Source organism: Musca autumnalis, unplaced genomic scaffold (genome assembly GCF_047663935.1).
Source record: "Musca autumnalis isolate F117 unplaced genomic scaffold, ASM4766393v1 scaffold_2, whole genome shotgun sequence".
Lineage (NCBI taxonomy): Eukaryota > Metazoa > Arthropoda > Insecta > Diptera > Muscidae > Musca > Musca autumnalis.
The window spans coordinates 9,242,944-9,264,092 of record NW_027411755.1 but is presented as its reverse complement, the minus strand read 5'-3'; the positions used below and the strand labels follow the sequence as shown (position 1 = coordinate 9,264,092).

General features: G+C 36.8%; 1 protein-coding gene across 17 annotated transcripts in view; it reads right to left on the bottom strand.

Moving 5' to 3' along the window:
- The window catches only part of raw (NDT-like domain-containing protein raw), a 95,945-nt gene that overhangs the window by 12,002 nt on the left and 62,794 nt on the right, over positions 1–21,149 (bottom strand). For 14 of the 17 annotated variants that reach the window (XM_073966853.1, XM_073966856.1, XM_073966852.1 and 11 more), the window contains one exon: positions 1,583–1,689. In XM_073966853.1, the coding sequence (XP_073822954.1) occupies positions 1,583–1,689 (107 nt within the window). Of the gene's footprint in view, positions 1–1,582; positions 1,690–1,772; positions 2,195–21,149 lie in introns of those variants that run through there. The other 3 variants (XM_073966865.1, XM_073966866.1, XM_073966859.1) reach the window with 2 other exon arrangements.

The following is a 21,149-nucleotide window of genomic DNA, read 5'->3' as shown; positions in this document are numbered from 1 at the left end:
TAAGGAGATCGAGTTATATCTGATAAGATCTGCTCATCCTTGAAATGAAGATCAAGTGCTCTTTGACATAAGAAGATCGTGTGATTTTTTGGGATGCTCGGCTGGTCATCCATAATATGATTTCCCTGAAAAAAATGGACTGATCTCACTGAACTTGTTCTCTCACAGCTGAACAGTCGATATTTTTCCATGAAAAGGTCGACAGAAATTATATGAGAAGATCGAGAAAAGTTAAAGAGATGCTCTATGAAGATATTGGCTGATCTTTGATAAGGAGATCGAGTTATATTTGATAAGATCTTCTGATCTTTGATATGAAGATCAAGTGCTCTTTGCCAAAAGAAGATCGTGTGATTTTTTGGGATGCTCGGTTGGTCATCCATAATATGATTTCCCTGAAAAAATGGACTGATCTCACTGCACTTGTTCTCTCACAGCTGAACAGTCGATATTTTTCCATGAAAAGGTCGACAGAAATTATATGAGAAAATCGATAGATGTTCTATGAAAAGATCGGCTGATCTTTGATAAAAATACCGAGTTCTCTTTGACAAGAAGATTGATAGATCTTCTGGAAAGCTCCGTAATATGAGCCCCCTGAAGAAAGTGGACAAAATTCTCATAGAAGAATAGTCAATCTTTTTTCATGAAAAGATCGACAGATCTTATGTGAGAGGATCGAGAAATGTTCTATGAAAAGATCGGCTGATCTTTGATAAGATCGAGTGATCTTCTGGGAAGCTCGATTAGCCATCTGTAAAATAGTGCCTGGAAAATGTGAAGCGATCTGTCGTGGAAGATCAATCGAGCTGTTCATAGAAAAACAGAAGATCTTTATTAAGACGATCGATCTTCTATGAGAAGACCAAGCGAAGCAAAGATCGGTTGATCTTTGATAAGATAATTGGATAATTTGATAAAATGATCGAGTGATCATTTTACAAGATCACCACTTAAAAAAAGGAATGAAACTCTCTGCTCCATTGAGGGCCAAATTTAGAGATTGGCACACGGGAAAATCTATTCTTAGTTAGGATTTTTGAACAAACGTTTTGTATCGACGCCTAAACTTTTAGACCATTAATGGCCAGCGTATAGAAAGCAGTATCAATTAACATACCTCCGGGCTTAGTCATTCATGCTGGGTTATTTTTATTGACTGAAAATTGATCTTCTTCATGAATATCGACATATATACAAATTTTTCATAAATGGATCTGATCATTTTGTGAAGATTTTTTTATCAAAGAACGTTAGGTTAGGCGAAGGTCATTTTTATTAATTTTTAATTAATTTTTCGTTAGAGACGAGCTTACTGACCAAGGCGAAACATGTCATGTCACACAGTGGTGGTTGTGTGGGTTCGTATCGCCGGCTTTCCTTTTTCAAAAAGCATCTTGGTCAGTAAGCTCGTCTCTAATGAGAAATTAATATTTTTTATATTTAGAGATTCTCTTTAGAGAAAATTGTGGTCTATTTGATCCTCCTGTAGATCTTCAGATCTTTTTAAAACATGTAGGTCTTCCTGCTCTTTCATCTACTTATTCTACACCACAACTTATATTAAGCATCTCAAACTTACTCTGTTTGTCATTTGGATGAAAACTTAGCTCTTGAAATAATTCTTGAGTACGTTCGGCAGGTACAACATTGCATCTTGCTTTGGCACGCCATGCAGCTAGGACCTCACTGTAAAGAAAAGAAGAAGAATAACCATTAGTTGAAACCACAACAACAATGCTTTAATACATTTTTAAAGACAATTTATTAACCTAAAGAATTTCGGTTGTTCATTGTTACATCCCATCACCAGCGTCTCCTCCTCGCTACTACCACTTCCTCCACTGTTTGATGCTGCTTTGAGGCGGCGAAAGGTAAGCGCTTTGCCGCATACCGTGGAGCAATCGAACATTACAAATAAAAACATACAACAAATAAACAATTGCATCATTATGGTGGATAAAATTGATCAAGAGACCAATCGACCGACAGACCAACCGACCGACCGGCCAGAAAACCAACACACACGTTTTAATTATTTTTTCTGTTTTTGTAAATCAAACGCATACAAAATACTTGAAAATTACGCCAACATGCAAGTAGACAGCCGGATTTTTCTTCTTCTTCTTTTTCTAATTTGTTTTTTTTTCTTTAACCAAAACACAATTTTGGCCTTTCTTGGTTTAGTTGTAGTGCTCGCTGCAACAACAACACAAATCAAACAAACAAAACGCCCAAACACTGAACGTCGATCTCTTGGGTCCAATAAATTTCCAACAACAAAAAATATGTGTAACATGAAATCATCAACGATTTTGCAATCATTTGCCAACAAACAGCACCACAGCAAGTTTGAGGAGGCACAACAGCTCTTGGAGGTACCACAGAGGCTGGGAGTTTTCACATCCGTTTATGGCCATATACGGGAACACAAACAACAACAAAGGCAACAATGAAATGAGTGCAATTTCATTTGAACAACATTTGGAAATTTCCAAAAGGAAAAAAATGCACAACAATGTTTGTGAAATCGTAGAACGTCATGCAGCGGGTCGGTGCGGGTGTTACTGCATGCAGCTGGGCTCCCAACAATAATTTTTCTTTTGGGCGAAAATTTATAACCGTATCTGGTATTCACACCTCACCACTCTCGCCAAATTCAAATTTTGAAATGATTTAAATGCTGCTACGCAATTGTTGTGGTGGCGGAGGAATAATTGTCGGTTTTGTTTTTGTTTTGTGATTTTGTTGTGGAATGACCGACCCTATGAGAGAAACATGAGGGATCGCTGTGATCGCTCCATGATTAATTGTTGGAATTAAGAGATCTTGGGGGATTCAATGTGTTGCCAGCTGATAAGAAGAAGAGAGCTGCTTTGACGTGTTTCGTTGATATTGATGACGTTTGGGAGATACTCGGGTGTAGGTTGATAAGCTTCCACTTAATAAGGGTTCGGTAAGGTTTCTAACTTAAAAATAAATTTTCTGCTAATTTTAAGATGTTTTTGAGTAAATCTCAATGTCGAAATGATGTGATAATTTACTTTCTAGACCAGGGAGAAAGATTTGTTGTACAACAGGATTTTAGTAATACGGTAGGATTGCGATAATTCGTATCCCGATAAATCGAACATGGACGACTCTAATGTAAAGAACTGGAGGTTATCTGAAAATTGTCCATTCCTTCTCAGATCACAGGATGATAATTTTCCAAATCTCTATACATGGAGTAATACAAAGTACCCATTGAAACCCCAGGAGCACGGACTGGGACAAATTCTAAGCCATGACGACTTCAAAATTGTGCGGAAACAACAGTTTTAACACAATCGAGGATTTCGAGGGATTCTCTATAGATTCTCTATAACGATGTGGGTCCGAACAGAATGTCTTATGACACCACTTGTCTTACCTCTGCTCTAGGTTCTATTGAAAAATTAAATTCTTGTGTATTTCGACCAGCTGAAAAACAAGGTGGCGGCCTAGGCTGATAAGTGGCAAATTTTTACCAACCCTGTCTGACCTTATGCAAAGGGCCCTGGTAAAATTGGCAAGCCGGGCCCATGATAATGACCTTGGCGTTAACCCAGAGAAGACGGAACTTGTACTATGTATGTATAAGGAAATGCAAAATTCCAGATTTCCAGCCTCCAGTTTCAGCCTCTACTCCTGCAAGAACTGTATTAGGGAAATTTAGGGACTGAGACCACAAGTCTGCCGCGAAAACCCATTGAGGCAGAGATTATGTCTATGAGGAAAGCACCAGAATTGGAAAAAGGACTTGAAAGAAGCCTTACAAGGCCGATGTCGACAGTCAAGCGACTCTTGAGGCTCTCAAGTCCTGTACCATAAATTCTAGAGCAATATTTGATAGCAGGAAATCTCTGCAATATCGTTAAACTCAGATGAACTAGCTCGAGGTGGCTCTAAATGTATCAATGTGCCAATGGATGAATATGTCTGGCCTCCAAAATGTGCTACTATCGCCAAACTTCTTGAGTTCCACCTCGAGAAAGCACATAACAGGTGGCTCTTTGAACCTGGATACAGGACATCCAAAGCAAAGTGGCCCCTCGTCGTGGAATATCCTCCTCTCGCTCAATAAGTTTACGATAAAATTCACTGTGGGTCTTATTACGGCTCACTACAGAGTGAGATTTTTAATTTCAAAATGGGATGACAGTGGCCTTGATGGCCTTGATTACTCGCCATATTCTTGTTGTTCAAGTACCTAAAGTGAGACCAAAATTCCCAGAGGCGGCGCGATGAGCAAATGAACGTGATGAGCTTTGTCGTTCCAACCCCAGTGACCCCAGAGTCAGGGAGCTGACAATGGAAGTTAATAGGTTGATCGGTTAACATAAGCGGAACAAGAGGTTAAATCATCTGAAGAGTCGCAACATTGGAGCCGGAATGGGGGAATTGCGGGCAACAGTTAAGTCAATCTCGAACCCTGGAAAGAAGGAAGATAGGACCTCAGTAACGTTGGGCGACGTTACGTTGACTGACGGGGCGAAGAGAAGGGTACTACGTAGCATCAGATCTCTTCCTGCCGAGAATGAACCACCACATTTTACAATGGACGATGTTGCGAATGTCATCAGGAACGCTAAATCATCCAAAACGTTGACCCCGGATGAAATCACTATGGCAATGATGAAACAACTGGATGAGCCAAGAGTCGAGTATCTCACTAAAGTATTCAACCTGTCTATAGCCACCGTCATTGTTCCCGAAGTTTGGAAAATTGGCAGGGTGGTCCCGCCAATGAAGCCAGGCAAGGATGCCAGCAAAGGTGAATGGTACAGAACGTTTTTCGCCCGTATCAAAGACCCTTGGGGCTTTAATTCTCCCTAGAGTCAGAAATAGCTATCCTATTGCCGATCATCAGCATTGGTTCCGTAAGCAGCACAGCACGACAATACTAGTCGAGGACTTAAATAGAGCAAGCCGTGTGATAGAACAGGCTTTGATAATGTCAAGCACTCCATCCTGTTTGAGAATATTTATTTATTGGCAGACTACCCTCCCGCCAAGTTTGAAACGTTGGATAATCAAATATATGTTTGGCCGCCCGTCGTATGTGGAAATCAGGAATAAGAAGTGCAAGCCTTGTAGAGTGAAACAGGAAGTTCCCCAATGTGGGGATATCTGTGGAACTGTTTAACATCTATCTCTCCTGTATTCAACTTCCTTCAGACGGCATTGAGGTAGTAACGTATGCGGATGATTGTACGATCTTGGCGTCAGGTACCTTCACGGATGTAATTTGTGAGGAATATGCACGCGAGGAATATGCAAATATCCGTCACACGGACTGCAGAGGTGAGCACTGGGTTGAATGTCATGATCGATGGTAGCAGAATTCCGATCATCAACTACCGCAAGATTCTAGGAGTCACTTTGACAGCATGCTCACCTAGTCAGCGCATGCGAGATCTATCTGCGACACGTTGAGATGTAGAAAAAGTCCTCAAGTCCCTAGTCGGCATGGGGTGTTGGCCACATATAACGCGATATGTCGGTCTGTGCTAAGCGTCAGGTACCTTCACGCATGTCATATGTGAAAGGCTGAACTCCTATTTGACTTATTTTACCCTTTTCCACGCGAGGAATATGCAAATATCCGTCACACGGACTGCAGAGGTGAGCACTGGGTTGAATGTCATGATCGATGGTAGCAGAATTCCGATCTACAACTACCGCAAGATTCTAGGAGTCACGTTTGACAGCATTCTCACCTAGTCAGCGCATGCGAGATCTATCTGCGACACGCTGAGATGTAGGAAGAAGTCCTCAAGTCCCTAGTCGGCATGGGGTGTTGGCCACATATAACGCGATAGGTCGGTCTGTGTTAAGCTATACGGCGCCACTGTGGTCCGCAAATATAACTGCAATGCGATGGAAATATATTCAAACCGGTCAGAATGCCGCCCTGAGAACTCTTCAGTGGGCCACCTACATGAGGAGACCAAGATTCTTCCAGTACAGCAACCTAATGACTAGACATCGGATTTTTGCATGTTTTTTATTTCTCATCTGATTGGACTCAAATTTTGGATCTAGGCGTTTTAAGGGTCAACTTTTCGATATTTGGGGTCATATCAAAAACATGCAAAAAATATGCAAAAAATATGCAAAATATATGCAAAAAATATGCAAAAAATATGCCAAAAAATATGCAAAATATGCAAAAAATATGCAAAATATGCAAAAAATATGCAAAATATGCTAAAATATGCAAAATATGCAAAAAATATGCAAAATATGCAGAATATGCAAAAAATATGCAAAATATGCAAACAGTTTTTGGCCGAAAATCGTCATAAAAGTTGTAAAATTGTCAATTAATGTTAGAAAAATCGTCAAAAATCTTCAAAGTGTTCTAAATTAAGACAGTTGGCCGCTTAACGTCGATTTTTTAGCAGATTATTGTGTTATCGAGACCTCTTACGACAGTGTGGTGTAGGGTATAAAAGAATGGTATTGTAATACAATTTTTTTATTATTAAACTATGCAAAACTATAAAATTTGATAAAATATCAAACGTTATATGTAAAATTCAATATTTTCTTTGTTATAATTTGTAGCGTTGGGCTGGTTATTGTTCAAAGGGAACAAATCCATGACGGATTTTTTAAGCCGGCAAACGCATAAAGTTTTTAGTTTGGTCAGATTTTAAGAGTGTCAAAGTTTGAGCACAATTGGAATATGTTAACATGTGCCACAGGGGCCTCGACATTATGAAAATCTCAATTTTTTGGCTATTTAGCGATTTCGGCGACCCACTTCTCTGCAATGGTTAAAGATTTTTGTCCATATTACGCATTAAATTAAAGGCCATTCTGTTCTTAACATTTCTTGCTGAACAACAAAATATAAGTATATATAATAAATCTTATACTAAATGGGTATTACAGAATTCGAGATAATAAAGCCAATGTCCCGAAAAACGTGACTAGGTACGCCTTTGTGCGAAAATAGAGACTATTAAAAAAACATTATCTTCATTTTTATCAATTTTTTGAATGAAAACAAATGTCTTTTACATTTTATTCTAAATTAAATTTATTCGAGAGTCAGACATCATGTGGTTTAGGAGCTATCTGGGTACCGCTGACTACTTGAAGAACGCTCTGCTACGTAGTTCGCAACTTTCAAGTTGTTTACCATCCTTTGCGCCTCCTGGAAATTCGGAGTTAATTTTTTATCTCTTGAACAACAAGAATTATGCCAGACCTTTTTTCTAGGATTTTCAGCATTTGCTCTTTTGGAAGTTTGGATCGAATATTTCTGAAGAAATTTTAATCTTTGCTTTGTTAAGATTTTTGTCGCCTTTTGACTCTTTACGGCGTTTTGCACCGTTGGATCAAACAATGCCAGGTCAGCAAGTTCAGGACTAAGATACCACAGATTATTAAATTATGTTGTTATTTCCTTTTTCGGAAATTTGTGTGTCAATGTTTTTATATTTCAATACATTTTCAATGAGGTCTAGGTCTTGTTTTGGTGCTAAACGTATCGTAGAATCTGAAGAACCAACTGTCCCGAATACAATCAATCGTGCCTTCAAGAAAATCGTAACTATGCATATGTATATGAACGTTACTAGTATCATTATGGCTACAGTAGAAGCTATCGGAGAAGATCCCTACAAATATAAGATCTCTAGATGCTTTATCCGTGAACAGCGGAACGAGGCTATTTGTGTACTCTGGCATGGAAAACTATTACCAGATATTCTCAAAACAGGGAAGAAAAAACGGGTTGCTGTTCTGGTATCACATGGGGGTAAAGAACAACTCCTAGGTGTTCCTGAAACTGAAAATATCTCATGGGAGAAACAAGAACTAGCAGTGTACAAATGCCTAGAAAAATGGGGTCTCACCAGCTCGAGCAGATATTAGGTCGAGAGCTTCTGTACCACTGTACAAACTTGTTAGAAAATTGTTGAGAGGGATTTTTGACTGCAAGTTTGGAAGCACATCCGGACATCAACCAAACATATTCAAGCGACTTCTAAAAGAATAGTCTGCGATTGCCAAATCCAAGTTCGAAGTAGGCGAGAGTGTTTTAAAACTACTGCTCAACCCACTTCCCAAGAACAAGAGGCCGTAGAAGCACCTTGCGTTTAAATCGTTCGAGACTAGACGCCCCAGAATGTTTTTTTCTATTTTATTTATTTATTTGGTATCCCACACGACAACAACTGAGTGTTATAAGTGAGAGTTTGGGTTATTGATTTTACAAAACGTATAATGAACAAGATAATGTTTATATAGATACAATATAGGCTAAAAAGAAATAGAGACAATAGATTGAGTTTAATACAAAAAATAGTGAAAACGATATTCAGAAATATTTTTAGGTCCAAAACAAGACCTAAACCGCATTGAAGATTTACTTAATACGAAAGGCATTCACAAACAAATATCAGATAAAGGAAATAACAAAATGATAAATCATATGTGGTACCTTAGTCCTGAATTTATTGGTCTGGCATTGTTTGATCTGATAGTGCAAAACACCGTAAAGATCCAAAAGACGACAAAAATCTTAACAAAGCAAATATAGAAATTTCTCCAGAAATAATCGATCCAAACTTATAAAAATCAACTGCTGAAATTCCTAGAAAAAGGTTTACCAGGCATAATTACAATGAGACTTAATTGTTGTCCAAGAGATTAAACTTTAACTCTGAATTTCTTGAAAAAGATAATGCAACTTGACCACAGAAAATCAATTACCAGGAGGGGTAAAGGATGGTAAATATCTTGAAAATTGTGAGCGACATAGCAAGGAGTCGAGTTCATCACCAAGTTGTCATCTGTACCCAGATGGCTCCAAAACTACATTATGTCAGTCCCTTAATGCCCGTAATTTCAAGACGTAGCTATCTATGAGTTCACAGATATCTTCCGTGTAAGCAACATTTTATAATTTCAACGCATAGGTAACGTTACCGAGTCAAAAACGGCCGTGTTACTTACACCAAGGATTTTACCTGGTTAATCGTTGCCAATGTGTTAAAAGTTGTTAACTCTGAATTACGGGCATAAGTGAATTAAACTATGTATGAACAAAATGTAAGCGTTTGTCATTGAAGCCATACAATGAATGTACAAATGTCCATCTTTGTAAAACAAAATTACATTTGAAAAAGGACATGTTTGATGGATAGCGATGCCATTCCACGGCCGATATGTCTGATGAGCCTCTACAAAAGGTGGTTGTGGGGGTTCGAATCTTCAGCTTTCCTTTTTCACTTGCAAACCTCATCGGTCATTAAGCTCGACTCCACCGAGAAATGTATGGAAAAAATAGACCTTCGCCCTAATAGGCAACATTTTCAAATAAAGTAAAATATATTCGTTTTCATTAGCAAAAATTTGATAATATAGGAAGAAAAAAGTTTTTTTTTAAATAGACTCCATTTTTGAAGGCCTTTTTCGGGACATTGGGTTTATTATCTCGAATTCAGTAACACTTACGTACTTTGTTGTTCAGCAAGAAATGTTAAGAACAGAATAGCTTTTAGTTAAATGCGTAATACGGGCAAGTAGCTTTAACCGTTCCATATGTATGGCCCGTCGAAGTCGCCAAATAGCAAAAAAATTGATTTTCATAACTTCGAGGCCCCAGTACCACGTTTTAACATATTCGAATTGTGCTCAAACTTTGGCAATCTTAAAATCTAACGATACTAAAAGGTTTAGGCGGCTCCCCGGCTGAAAAATCCGAGATCGATTTGGTCCTTTGAGTTAAAACCAGCCCAATGCTACAAATTAAATTAAGATGCAACAAGAAAGAAAATATTGAATTTTACATAAAACGTTTGATATTTTATCAAATTTTATATTTTTACATAGTTTAATAATAAACAAATGGTATTACGATACCATATTTTTATACCCTACACCACACTGTCGTAAATGGTCTCAATAACATAATAATCTGCTGAAAAAATCGACGTTATACGGTCAACAGTCTTAGTTTAGAACACTGTTATGTATTTTTTGATGGTTTTTCCAACTTTAAATGACAATTTAACGACTTTTATGACGATTTTCGGCCAAATTCTGTTTGCATATTTTGCATATTTTTTGCATATTCTGCATATTTTTTGCATATTTTGCATATTTTTTGCATATTTTGCATATTTTTGCATATTTTGCATATTTTTTGCATATTTTGCATATTTTTGCATATTTTGTGCATATGCAAAATATGCAAATATGCAAAATAAATACGAAATATGACCCTGCCATTGAATTTAGATTTCTTTGAAACGAATTTTGGTCCAATCAGAATCTTCGTATCTTTAATATTAAAAAATATGCAAATATGCAAAATCCGATGTCTACTAATGACATACTTTCGTTCAGTAGAGCCATCCGATACACCGTATGATGAATAGAACTCCCCACCCAGGCACGTCAGGACGGAGGAATCTCCATGATCTAGAAAGAGTGGTCCAACGTTACAAAAAAAAAAATTCCTAGACCAACAAGACTATCAACCAGGTTTAAATAGCTTTCACACAGATGCAGTCGCAGTAGCCATAAACAACCATCGTGTGAATGCGGTCCTAGGATAATATTCTCAATCTATCGCAGCTGAGGAGCTTCTGCTGCCATGACAAACTAGAGTAGTTTCGGCTAAATTACGCAAGGATCGATGACACCCTGCCAAACATCTGCCCAGAATGCGGCACAAGCCCGCACTACACACTGCATCTTTTTAACTGTCCTGCCAAACATACTCAACTATCTCCAGTAGCTTTGCTGTACCAAACCCATTGAAGCTGCCACATTTTTAGAACTGGAGAAGTATGAGATTGACTCTTTGACCTTTCTATCATACATAGATCCCAGCAAAAACCATCGATCAATAACTATATCGGCTATACTTCGCAACTCTTTTTCTTATCCAACGGACTCCGAGTGCAGCAATTATCCGTACTATTAATGGCTGCGCTTCCTTAAACCTAACCCAGCCCAGAGTCTTTTCAACATTTTTTTTTTAAATTCACATTCATAGCTCTGATACTCCAATAAAGCAGCGCCACTTCTATCCTAGCTCCACCCAGTAGTTTGGAATTTATAAACAACCTTAAATATGCCACATGTTTTCCAGTGCAAGTAAATTCCAACGACTTGATCTTAATTTGTTTCCAGACAAACTTGTCAGAGATTTGTTAGCTTTTACAACAAATTTGTCACTTGAATCCAACATTTTTTTCTTAAATCATTAATTATTTAAATTGGATTGAGTGTGTTGTGTGGTTGATTTGATTTGATTAGATTTAGAGCAATAATATTCACTATATTGCCACCATAGCCGCCCGTCCGCTAACTGACGTCTTTCACCTTAGCTAAGGAGAGGCGGCAGTGAAATAAACAAAAACATGACGATAAAAAGCCATGCCATGCCATACGTTGGTGATGATGACAGTTGATGGCAATCATAAACACAACATATAGTTAGCGTTGTAGGTGGGTGGACTAGAGGTGTATACACAAATCCAACAACAACAGCAGCAACAAAGGCACTGAGATTCAACTTGAGAATCTCTTTGGGTTAATGATCCATATAGCCATACAAGTTTTTTTTTCATATTTGTATAATGAAAGGTGTTCATGTATATAAGTCACTCACTCGCTCAGTGACACTGTGTGTAGCATTGTGTGTTCACAAAGCGGATAAATAACTTTTAATCGTATTAACATTCATTTATTATGCAAATTGCTGAACAAATGCCGCTGAATGATGCCAACGCCACCGGCCGCCATCGCATATTTTGCAATAACACCAACAGCATTTTTTTAATCATAAATTTATTGAATAAAAATAGAGAAAATAACAACAATAGCAACAAGAAGAAAATAAGAAATATACAATCATTCAATGACATAATCATGGCAAGGCACTGATATCTAAGCCACCACTTGTGAACATCAATGAATGAATGAACGAAGAAAGAATGAATCGGAGAAAACCCATAAAAAACATGTATCCAATTTGTAAATCCGCCATTGATTGTGGTATCAGACATACATAGTTTGCATGAATTGGAAAGTATAACTCGCTCGCCACTGATAACATTGGGAATTTCACTTTTGCTTAAGGAAGACGAACGGAATTAAGATTTATTAAAACGATACAATATTGTTGTATTTTTAATAAGCCATCAATCTGTCCATCCATTCGCCATCCATCAGTCCATTCATTGAAAACGCAACACATCCGGTCGTTTTTCTTCCTAACATTATCAGACAGGCATTTCGCATTAAAAAAATGTCCCACAGGCTTTTGTTGTGCGGAGAGCCAAGAACCTTTTTTCTCATCCTCCACTTCTGCTGATCTTTCTACTTTTTTCTGTATACAAAAACAAAATAAATCCGTTTATTTAAATCTGTCAAAGTTTAGAAAAATATTTACTCCCGTCTCAAATATAAACAGAAGCAATAAACGATAAGTTCTGTCTGTACAAAGTCTTTAAGCGATATACGCCAAGATGTACCTAAGGGAGGTAGAAGCAAAAGTTATAGAAATCAGTAATGGATGGTAAGACTTCTATGAGAAGACCTTAAAAAATTAAATTAGACCATTTCTTCTATCAGAAGACCTTAAAGTTTTTTTTTTAATATCAAGGCCTCTTGAAAATATTTTTAAAAATATCCACGCCTTTTGAAAATAGTTTTAAAAATATCCACGCTTTTTGAAAATAGTTTTAAAAATATCCACGCCTCTTGAAAATATTTTTAAAAATATCCACGCTTTTTGAAAATATTTTTAAAAATATCCACGCCTCTTGAAAATATTTATAAAAATATCCACGCCTCTTGAAAATATTTTTAAAAATATCCACGCCTTTTGATAATAGTTTTAAAAATATCCACGCCTCTTAGAAATAGTTTTAAAAATATCCACGCCTCTTGAAAATATTTTTAAAAATATCCACGCCACTTGAAAATATTTTTAAAAATATCCACGCCTCTTGAAAATATTTTTAAAAATATCCACGCCTCTTGAAAATATTTTTAAAAATATCCACGCCTCTTGAAAATATTTTTAAAAATATCCACGGCTCTTGGAAATATTTTTAAAAATATTCACGCCTTTTAGAAAATATTTTTAAAAATATCCACGGCTCTTGAAAATGTTTTTAAAAATATCCACGGCTCTTGAAAATATTTTTAAAAATTTCCACGGCTCTTGGAAATATTTTTAAAAATATCCACGGCTCTTGAAAATATTTTTAAAAATATCCACGCCTCTTAAAAATATTTTTAAAAATATCCACGCGTCTTAAAAATATTTTTAAAAATATCCAGGTCTTTTGAAAATATTTTTAAAAATATCCACGCCTCTTGGAAATATTTTTAAAAATATCCACGCCTCTTGAAAATATTTTTAAAAATATCCAAGCCTCTTGAAAATATTTTTAAAAATATCCACGCCGCTTGAAAATATTTTTAGAAATATCCACGCCTCTTGGAAATATTTTTAAAAATATCCATGCCGCTCGAAAAGATTTTTAAAAGTATCCACGCCTCTTGAAAATATTTTTAAAAATATGTTTTTTAAAAATATTTTTAAAAATATCTATGAGAAGACCTTAGAACTTTCTATGAGCAGATCTTAAAGTCTTCTATGAGAATACCTTAAAGTCTTCTATGAGAAGAACTTAAAGTCTTCCATGGGTATACCTTCCATGGAAGAACTTAAAGTCCTCTACATACCCTTTCTGAAAGAAAAAGTGTTTCTGTAGACGCTTGGTGAAAGAAAGGATGCTTCCATAGACCCTTTGTGAATGAAAGGGTGTTTGCATAGATCCTTTGTGAAAAAGGGTGTTTCCAGAGACCCTTCCTGAAAGAAAGGGTGTTTGCATAGATCATTTGTGAAAGAATGGGTGCTTCCGTAGACCCTTTGTGAAAGAAAGGGTGCTTCTATAGTCCCTTTCTGAAAGTAAGGGTGCTTCTATTGTCCCTTTTTAAAAGAAGAGGTGCTTTTGTAGTCCCTCTCTGAAAGAAAGTGTGCTTCTGTAGTCCCTTTCTGAAAGAAAGGGCGCTTCTATTGTCCCTTTCGAAAAGAAGAGGTGCTTCTGTAGTCCCTTTCTGAAAGAAAAGGTGCTTCTGTAGTCCTTTTCTGAAAGAAAGGGTGCTTCTATAGACCCTTTCTAAAAGAAAGGATGCTTCTATAGTCCAAGGCGTGCTTCTATAGAAAGGGAGCTTATATAGAACCTTTCTGAAATAAAGGATGCTTCTTAGACCCTTTCTGAAAGAAAGGAGGCTTCTATAGACCCTTTCTGAAAGAAAGGAGGCTTCTATAGTCCCTTTCTAAAAGAAAGGGAGCTTCTATAGCCCCTTTCTAAAAGAAAGGGTGCTTCTGTAGACCCTTTCTGAAAGAAAGGGTGCTTCTATAGTCCCTTTCTGAAAGAAAGGGTGCTTCTTTTGTCCCTTTCTAAAAGAAAGGGTGCTTCTTTTGTCCCTTTCTAAAAGAAAGGGCGCTTCTATCGTCCCTTTCTGAAAAAAGGGCGCTTCTATCGTCCCTTTCTAAAAGAAAGGGCGCTTCTATAGCCCCTTTCTGAAAGAAAGGGTGCTTCTATAGTCCCTTTCTGAAAGAAATCGTGCTTCTATAGTCCCTTTCTGAAAGAAAGGATGCTTCTATCGTCCCTTGCTGAAAGAAAGGGTGTTTCTATAGACCCTTTCTAAAAGAAAGGGTGCTTCTATAGCCCCTTTCTAAAATAAAGGGTGCTTCTATAGACCCTTTCTGAAACAAAGGGTGCTTCTATAGACCCGTTTCTGAAACAAAGGGTGCTTCTACAGAACCGTTTCTGAAACAAAGGGTGCTTCTATGGACCCGTTTCTGAAACAAAGGGCGCTTCTATGGACCCGTTTCTCAAACAAAGGCTACTTCTACAGATCCTTTCTGAAACAAACGCTGCTTCTATAGACCCTTTCTGAAACAAAGGCTACTTTTTTAGACCCTTTCTGAAACAAAGGCTGCTTCTATAGACCCTTTCTGAAATCTCTCAGTCCTTTTCCCCAAAACTTTTGCAACCACCCCACCTACATATATAGCCCAATATAAACTATTAGGTTGTATACACAACAATTAACACTGTAGGTATGTGATGTTATGTAGGGGGAAGCCAAAGAATTCAAAGGTATGTCTGTGAATGCAGGCATGCATGCATGAATCGCCGCGGCGGTGTTGTCGACGTCTAATTGAATGCGAAAAGACAGCGGCTGCGGGGCGGTGATGGACTTTATATAGCAGCTTGAGAATCTAGTGTAAAAATATTGTTATTGACTACTGCTGCTGCTGTTGGCCTGGCACTATTTGTTGTTATAAAGTTACGTTGCTGTTATAACATTTTGTTGGTTTTTTGCCGATGTTGTTGTTACCGCTGTTTGTGCAAAAAATAAGAAAAAAAAAACAAGAGGGACTCGTTTCAATAAGAATCAACCACAAAATAATCGATGATGAGGTCATAACTAATAATAAAAATGACTTTTAAACACACTCACATACAGACGACATCCCATATGAAAGAGTATGGCGAGAAGGAAGGAGAGTAAGACCCCAACAAGAGATGAAAATATAAACAAAGGCAATGTTGGAGAGTTGAATGTGGCGCCAAACAAACCCCCTTTTTAGGTGGGAGAACAAAAGAGGGTAAACATCGAGAGAACTGTGAGTTGATAGAGTTTATTGGAGCCAAACAAAATCAAGCGCAAAACAAACCATGTTATACTCATTGCGAGACTTATAGGCGGAAACAAGAACAAATTGTATTCATTGAAATAAGAAAAAACAGCTGTTTTCCGGCCTAACAGTATAAAGCGAGAGAGACTGAATATACAAGGGGGCCTATTAAATGAGAAATTAAAAAACAGAGAGTATTAAAAATATGGGGGACTCTCTATGGGAGAACAGTTAAGAGTTTATTTTCTGTGTGGCATTTGTGAAGGCCTGTGATTGCGGTGCGCATATTGTTTTATGACACGCATAAATATTCCAATTGGAAACACGCACTCAAGATTAAAACATAACAAGCTCCGAACAAATGAATGAATGAATGGTGGGTACAAGCAAAAAGTTGTGACCAAATTGGGGAGAACTGTTTTTTTTTCTGTGGTTATTGTTTGATAGGCACCTTGTTGCACACACCGACTCAAACACATACCAACTCAATTGCTTAGTAAACAATTCAGTGATAACAACATTTATATTAATTGCTGGGGAAAGAAGAGTGGGTTGTAGTGAGATAGTTGATAGAAATGTTTTATGAAATGAGGGAGCGTTGAACAACAGCAACAACGGCTGTGTCAATTATTTCACTTATTTTGCACGTTATACGGAAATGTAACAAAACGCACGTTCCTAGTTTGATTAGTTGCAGTGTGCAACAGATGCTATTTTTGTATGGGGTTTTTAGATTTTGGAGAGATAGATAACAGGTACATATTCTAATTGACATATTTGTATATTATTTTGAGGGTTGTAGTAATACTTGACACTTCTATATTAGATGCTAGTTGTTTAAACGGCTTTTTATGTTAAACGAAGGTTGTTTTTGACAAAAATGATGCTACTACCCAAATTAAAATACTTAATTAGTAGTTTAAGGAACAGGAATTAGTTTAAGGAACAGGAATGTTTATTTCAGAGATGGAATTTTTAAACATGTTATGTTATTGTATGGTTAAATATTGCATTTAAACTAAGGTTTTTTGTCCTTCTTAATATAACACTGTGCTGCAAAAGTTGACCAAGAAAAAAAAACTATTCAAGTTCTGATGTAAAAATTTCGTCTTGTTGGGGTCCTAGGAAAACGACAATACCTTTGGTTATTTTGCGTTACTTCGTTTTTGTGACTTTATTATGGTAAATATAGAGATAAAACGGGATTTCTTAGATTTTAAACGACATACCTCCTTTTTTCACGAAAGATTAAAAGGGCGAATAACAAGCCATTAATTTTTAAAACGTTAAGTTATTGTGGTTTATGTGTGAAAAAACGAATTAAAAAAAAAATGGTTTTGCTCGGGCTCCAGGCTCTATTGGTGCGTATGATACATCTGGTTTTTCTACTTAATATGTATCATACGCACATTAGTCCAACGTCAAAAATACGCATTTTGTTCTAAAACAAAAATTAAAACACAAAAAATTCAATAACTCATATATTTTTACCCCATTTTATAGGTTTCCCATTTTCGAAATCTAACTTAATTTCCGTTTTTGTAAAAATTATCTTCTAAGCAGTCTAGAGCCACAACAAACCATTTTTTTGTTTTTAATGCGTTTTTTTTTACCGTAAACCACTTTAACTTAGCCATTTGTATAAGTTTCGTGTAGCACAGTGTAATTATTGCGAACATTTTATTTCGTCCCAATTAACTTATATTTAATGTATTTTTAACGGATAATTTTACGGCCTTAGGATAGTGTAAAGCAAAATATTTTCAGAATAAATGTAGGTATTATCTTTTGAAGGGCATATGAGTACTACACTGTGCAACATTTTTAAGGTGATCTTGTGCAAACAATTCGAACTGAGGATTTTTGAAAGTACAGACCCAAACGACAAGAAACCCTAGTTGGGTTTTGTTGTGTCAGATCCAACTCGGATTTTATGGCCCCATCTAAACATGGTTAAATATTTAGTTTTTAAAGAAATTCGGGGCTATATCTCTGAAACAAATGCGAATCTTCTTCTGACCTCTGAAGCAAATTTGTAGATAAGGACAAGAATAAAATATTTGGAGAAATAATGAACTCGAAAAACTACTTTTATTGCCTCAAATTTCAAAATATATGCAAAAATTCCACAATTTTTATACATTTCGCACCGTATCTCCAAAACCGTTAATTTTTTCTGAATATTTTCTTTTGGAAAAATATTCCCTGGAATTTAATACACAACTCTTCAGAACATGTCATTGTTGTAAAATGCCTCTGTGCCGTTGTTTTCAGCACATTTTTCAACAACGATTTAATAAAAATGTCAATAATGTAGTGAAATTCGAAATGCGGTGATAAACTGTTGGTGTGAACTGTGTTTGAAATTCGTGTTGTAAAAGATATGATGCAAAATACCGCTGAAACAACATGAAGTAAGCATTTTAGAGTTTCAGATTGTTCTAAAGAATTGTTGAGATCTTTATTTAGAAGATTTTTGCAAAAGGTTACCTTGTTCAACTCCCAATAGTTTATCCGATATGACCAGATTTTCAGCAATTATGTAAAATTGTCTATATTTTATAGATTTTGATGACCTAGGTGGAGTTTTTCTTATATGGTCTGTTCAAAAGATAAGTTCTACTAGTTTAGGGCTACAATATTGCCGAAGACAGCAAGGCCAAATTCCTATTCGTTTCTGAGATAAAGGCCTGATTAATGCAAAAAAGTGTAGATTTAGCCCGGTTTAAATGAGGCCATAAAATCCGAACTGGATCTGACAGGACAAAACCCTACTAGGGTTTTTGTAGTCTAAATATGTACTTTCAAAAAATGCATACAAGAAGTTGTTTGCATTTTCAGTGTTGCATAGTGCTATTATAGGCCATTGCAATAGAACTTTCGCATGGTGTTACCTGGAGAGCTAAATGTATTATGTTGAAGAAAGTATAACAAACTTCCTAACTGAAGACGACGACACTTGCAAGATTCTGTACCCTGAATACCTTAAGGAGTTACAAGAAAACCTAAATGTGAGAAACTGTATAAATGCTGACATGAAATTGTTTGACTGTGGGATTATTGGTAGTCGTAGACCTAAACATATCATCTCCGGATTTACAATAGGTCCTAAACACAAACCCTGAGACTTTGGATACCAAAAGTCTCCGTCAACCAACCAATGGGACGACCAGTAGAGTCGTGCTATTAACGAAGAAAATATATTTGCATACAAGGACATAGAGGTATCGGTAGAAAAGGAGGGAGGAAAGGTATTCTCTTGGTGCAAAAAGAAGGGAAATAGAAAAAGAGGAGTATCGAAAAATCAAGATCTATTGGTGTCAAAATAAAGTCCGAATATGTTACCAAAGAAGTAAATGTAAAAATATTCTGTAGACAGAAATCATTCCAAGGGCTTCCTATGCATAGGAACTTCTTTAACTGAACTCTTCTTAGATGTCTGCTATAACAGAACAACTCTTAGATGTCTTCTAAAACAGGAGACTTTTTAGAGGTCTTCTATACGATGGAGGTCTTCTGAAAATCTTCATCTTCTATGGAAGACCTCCTGAAGATTGAAGTCTGTTAAAGGTGTTCTTAAAACTAATGACCTTCTGAAAGTCTTTTATAAACAAGTAAAAAAGTATCAGTCGGCTTTGCCGACAGAGATATACCCTCAGCCTATGCGGATTGAAATATTTTTCCCAAAAAAAACTTATGTATTTAGGGGGGTTTTCAAAATATTGGGCGTATGAACCGACAAAAGTATGGATAGGATTAAAGCTCAAAAATTTGCGGGAACAAAGATAGATAGGGTTTTTTTATCACACTAGCCTACGAAAAACATAATATTGCTGTAAACAGGGTAACTAGGAAAACCTTCGGTAAAAATGTGCAAAGGATCCTCGAACATACCCTTAACCACACAAAAATGTTGAACATTTGTGTGGATAGTACCATTGGACAGATAGTGCCCAAAGTTGGACCAAAACGGATGCTATGTCTAATAATCAAAGAAATATTATAATATCCAAAGTGTATTCGGTTCGAGCTCTCCACCCACTACATATGGTGCCAAAGGGGTTTTTTACAACTTTCGGGCTGTTTTATCAAGAAGTATGAACTTGCCCCTGAAACAACTTTTACTGTCGTAATTGAGGCAGCGAATGCATGTTGCTTCAACAAAAATCAAAATGATTCGAGAGCAGGTCTTAAAGTGAACTTATCCGAAAATTTGTGTGGGAGGTACCAAAGGAGAGGACAAATATAGTCCATATTCGAACCTTATCTATATCTGGTAGATATATTTGGATGTGTAAAGTATGGATCAAACCGGTCACTTCCTTCAAGAGTTATCGTGCGCAAAATTTTTCCGAAAATGTTTGAACTTTTGTGGGGGAGGAACCTGAAGGAGTGGACCGATATGGCTTATCTTCGAACTTAAACTTAGTATGTACAAAATATTACGAAGGCCAAATTTTTGATCGAATCGGCATATCCGTTCGAGAGTTGTCTGGCGCTCCAACCACTACACACGGTGTCAGAGGGGGTTTTTTTTGTACATTTCAGGCTATTTCCTCAAGAAGTATGGACTTGCCCCTGATTAAACTTATACCGTCGTATGGGGGGTAGTAAATACAAGTTGCTACAGCAAAAATCAAAGCGATTCGAGAGCAGGTCCTAAACTGAACTTTTCCAACATTTTGTGTGGGTGGTACCCGAAGCAGTAGACCGATTGAGCCCATATTGGAACCTCATCTAAGTCCGATGTGCAAATTATGGACCAAATCGGTTACTTCCTTTAAGAGTTATCGTGAGCACAAATTTTCAGAACATTTCCGAACTTTTGTGGTGGAGGTACCCGAAGGAGTGGACCGATATAACCCATATTCGAACTTAAACTAAGTTTGGACAAAATATTACGAAAGCCAAATTTTGGACCGAATCGGTTGATCCGTTCGAGAGTTATCGTGCGCACCAGCCAGCCAGACAGACAGACCGACGTACATTGCTAAATCAACTCCAAATTGTCTGAAACACATTTTGTCCACACATACTTGGGGTCTAAAACCATTATTTCGATGAGACACATTTTGCCCGTATGAAAGTGTATATACCCTCGTTAGCATAAATGCTGAGGGTATAAACATCATCTCAAGAACTTCTTCTTTAAAATGAAGATCTTTGTAGACTCTTTAAAGATCTCTGATAGACAGAAGAACTTTTGAGAGTATTCTATATAAAATAAAACCTTTTAAAGGTCTTCTGTAGACTGAACATCTTCCTTCTTCTATTGGCAGAAGACAATTTAAAAATCCTCTATAGGCTAAAGAGAAGGTAGCCTGAAAGCCTTATGGAGTTCTTTTTTTAAAGACTTTTAAAGAACTGCTGTAAGAGCTTACAAAGTCCTTCTATGGACAGTCAACCGTACAAAATCCTTTTATAGACAGACGAA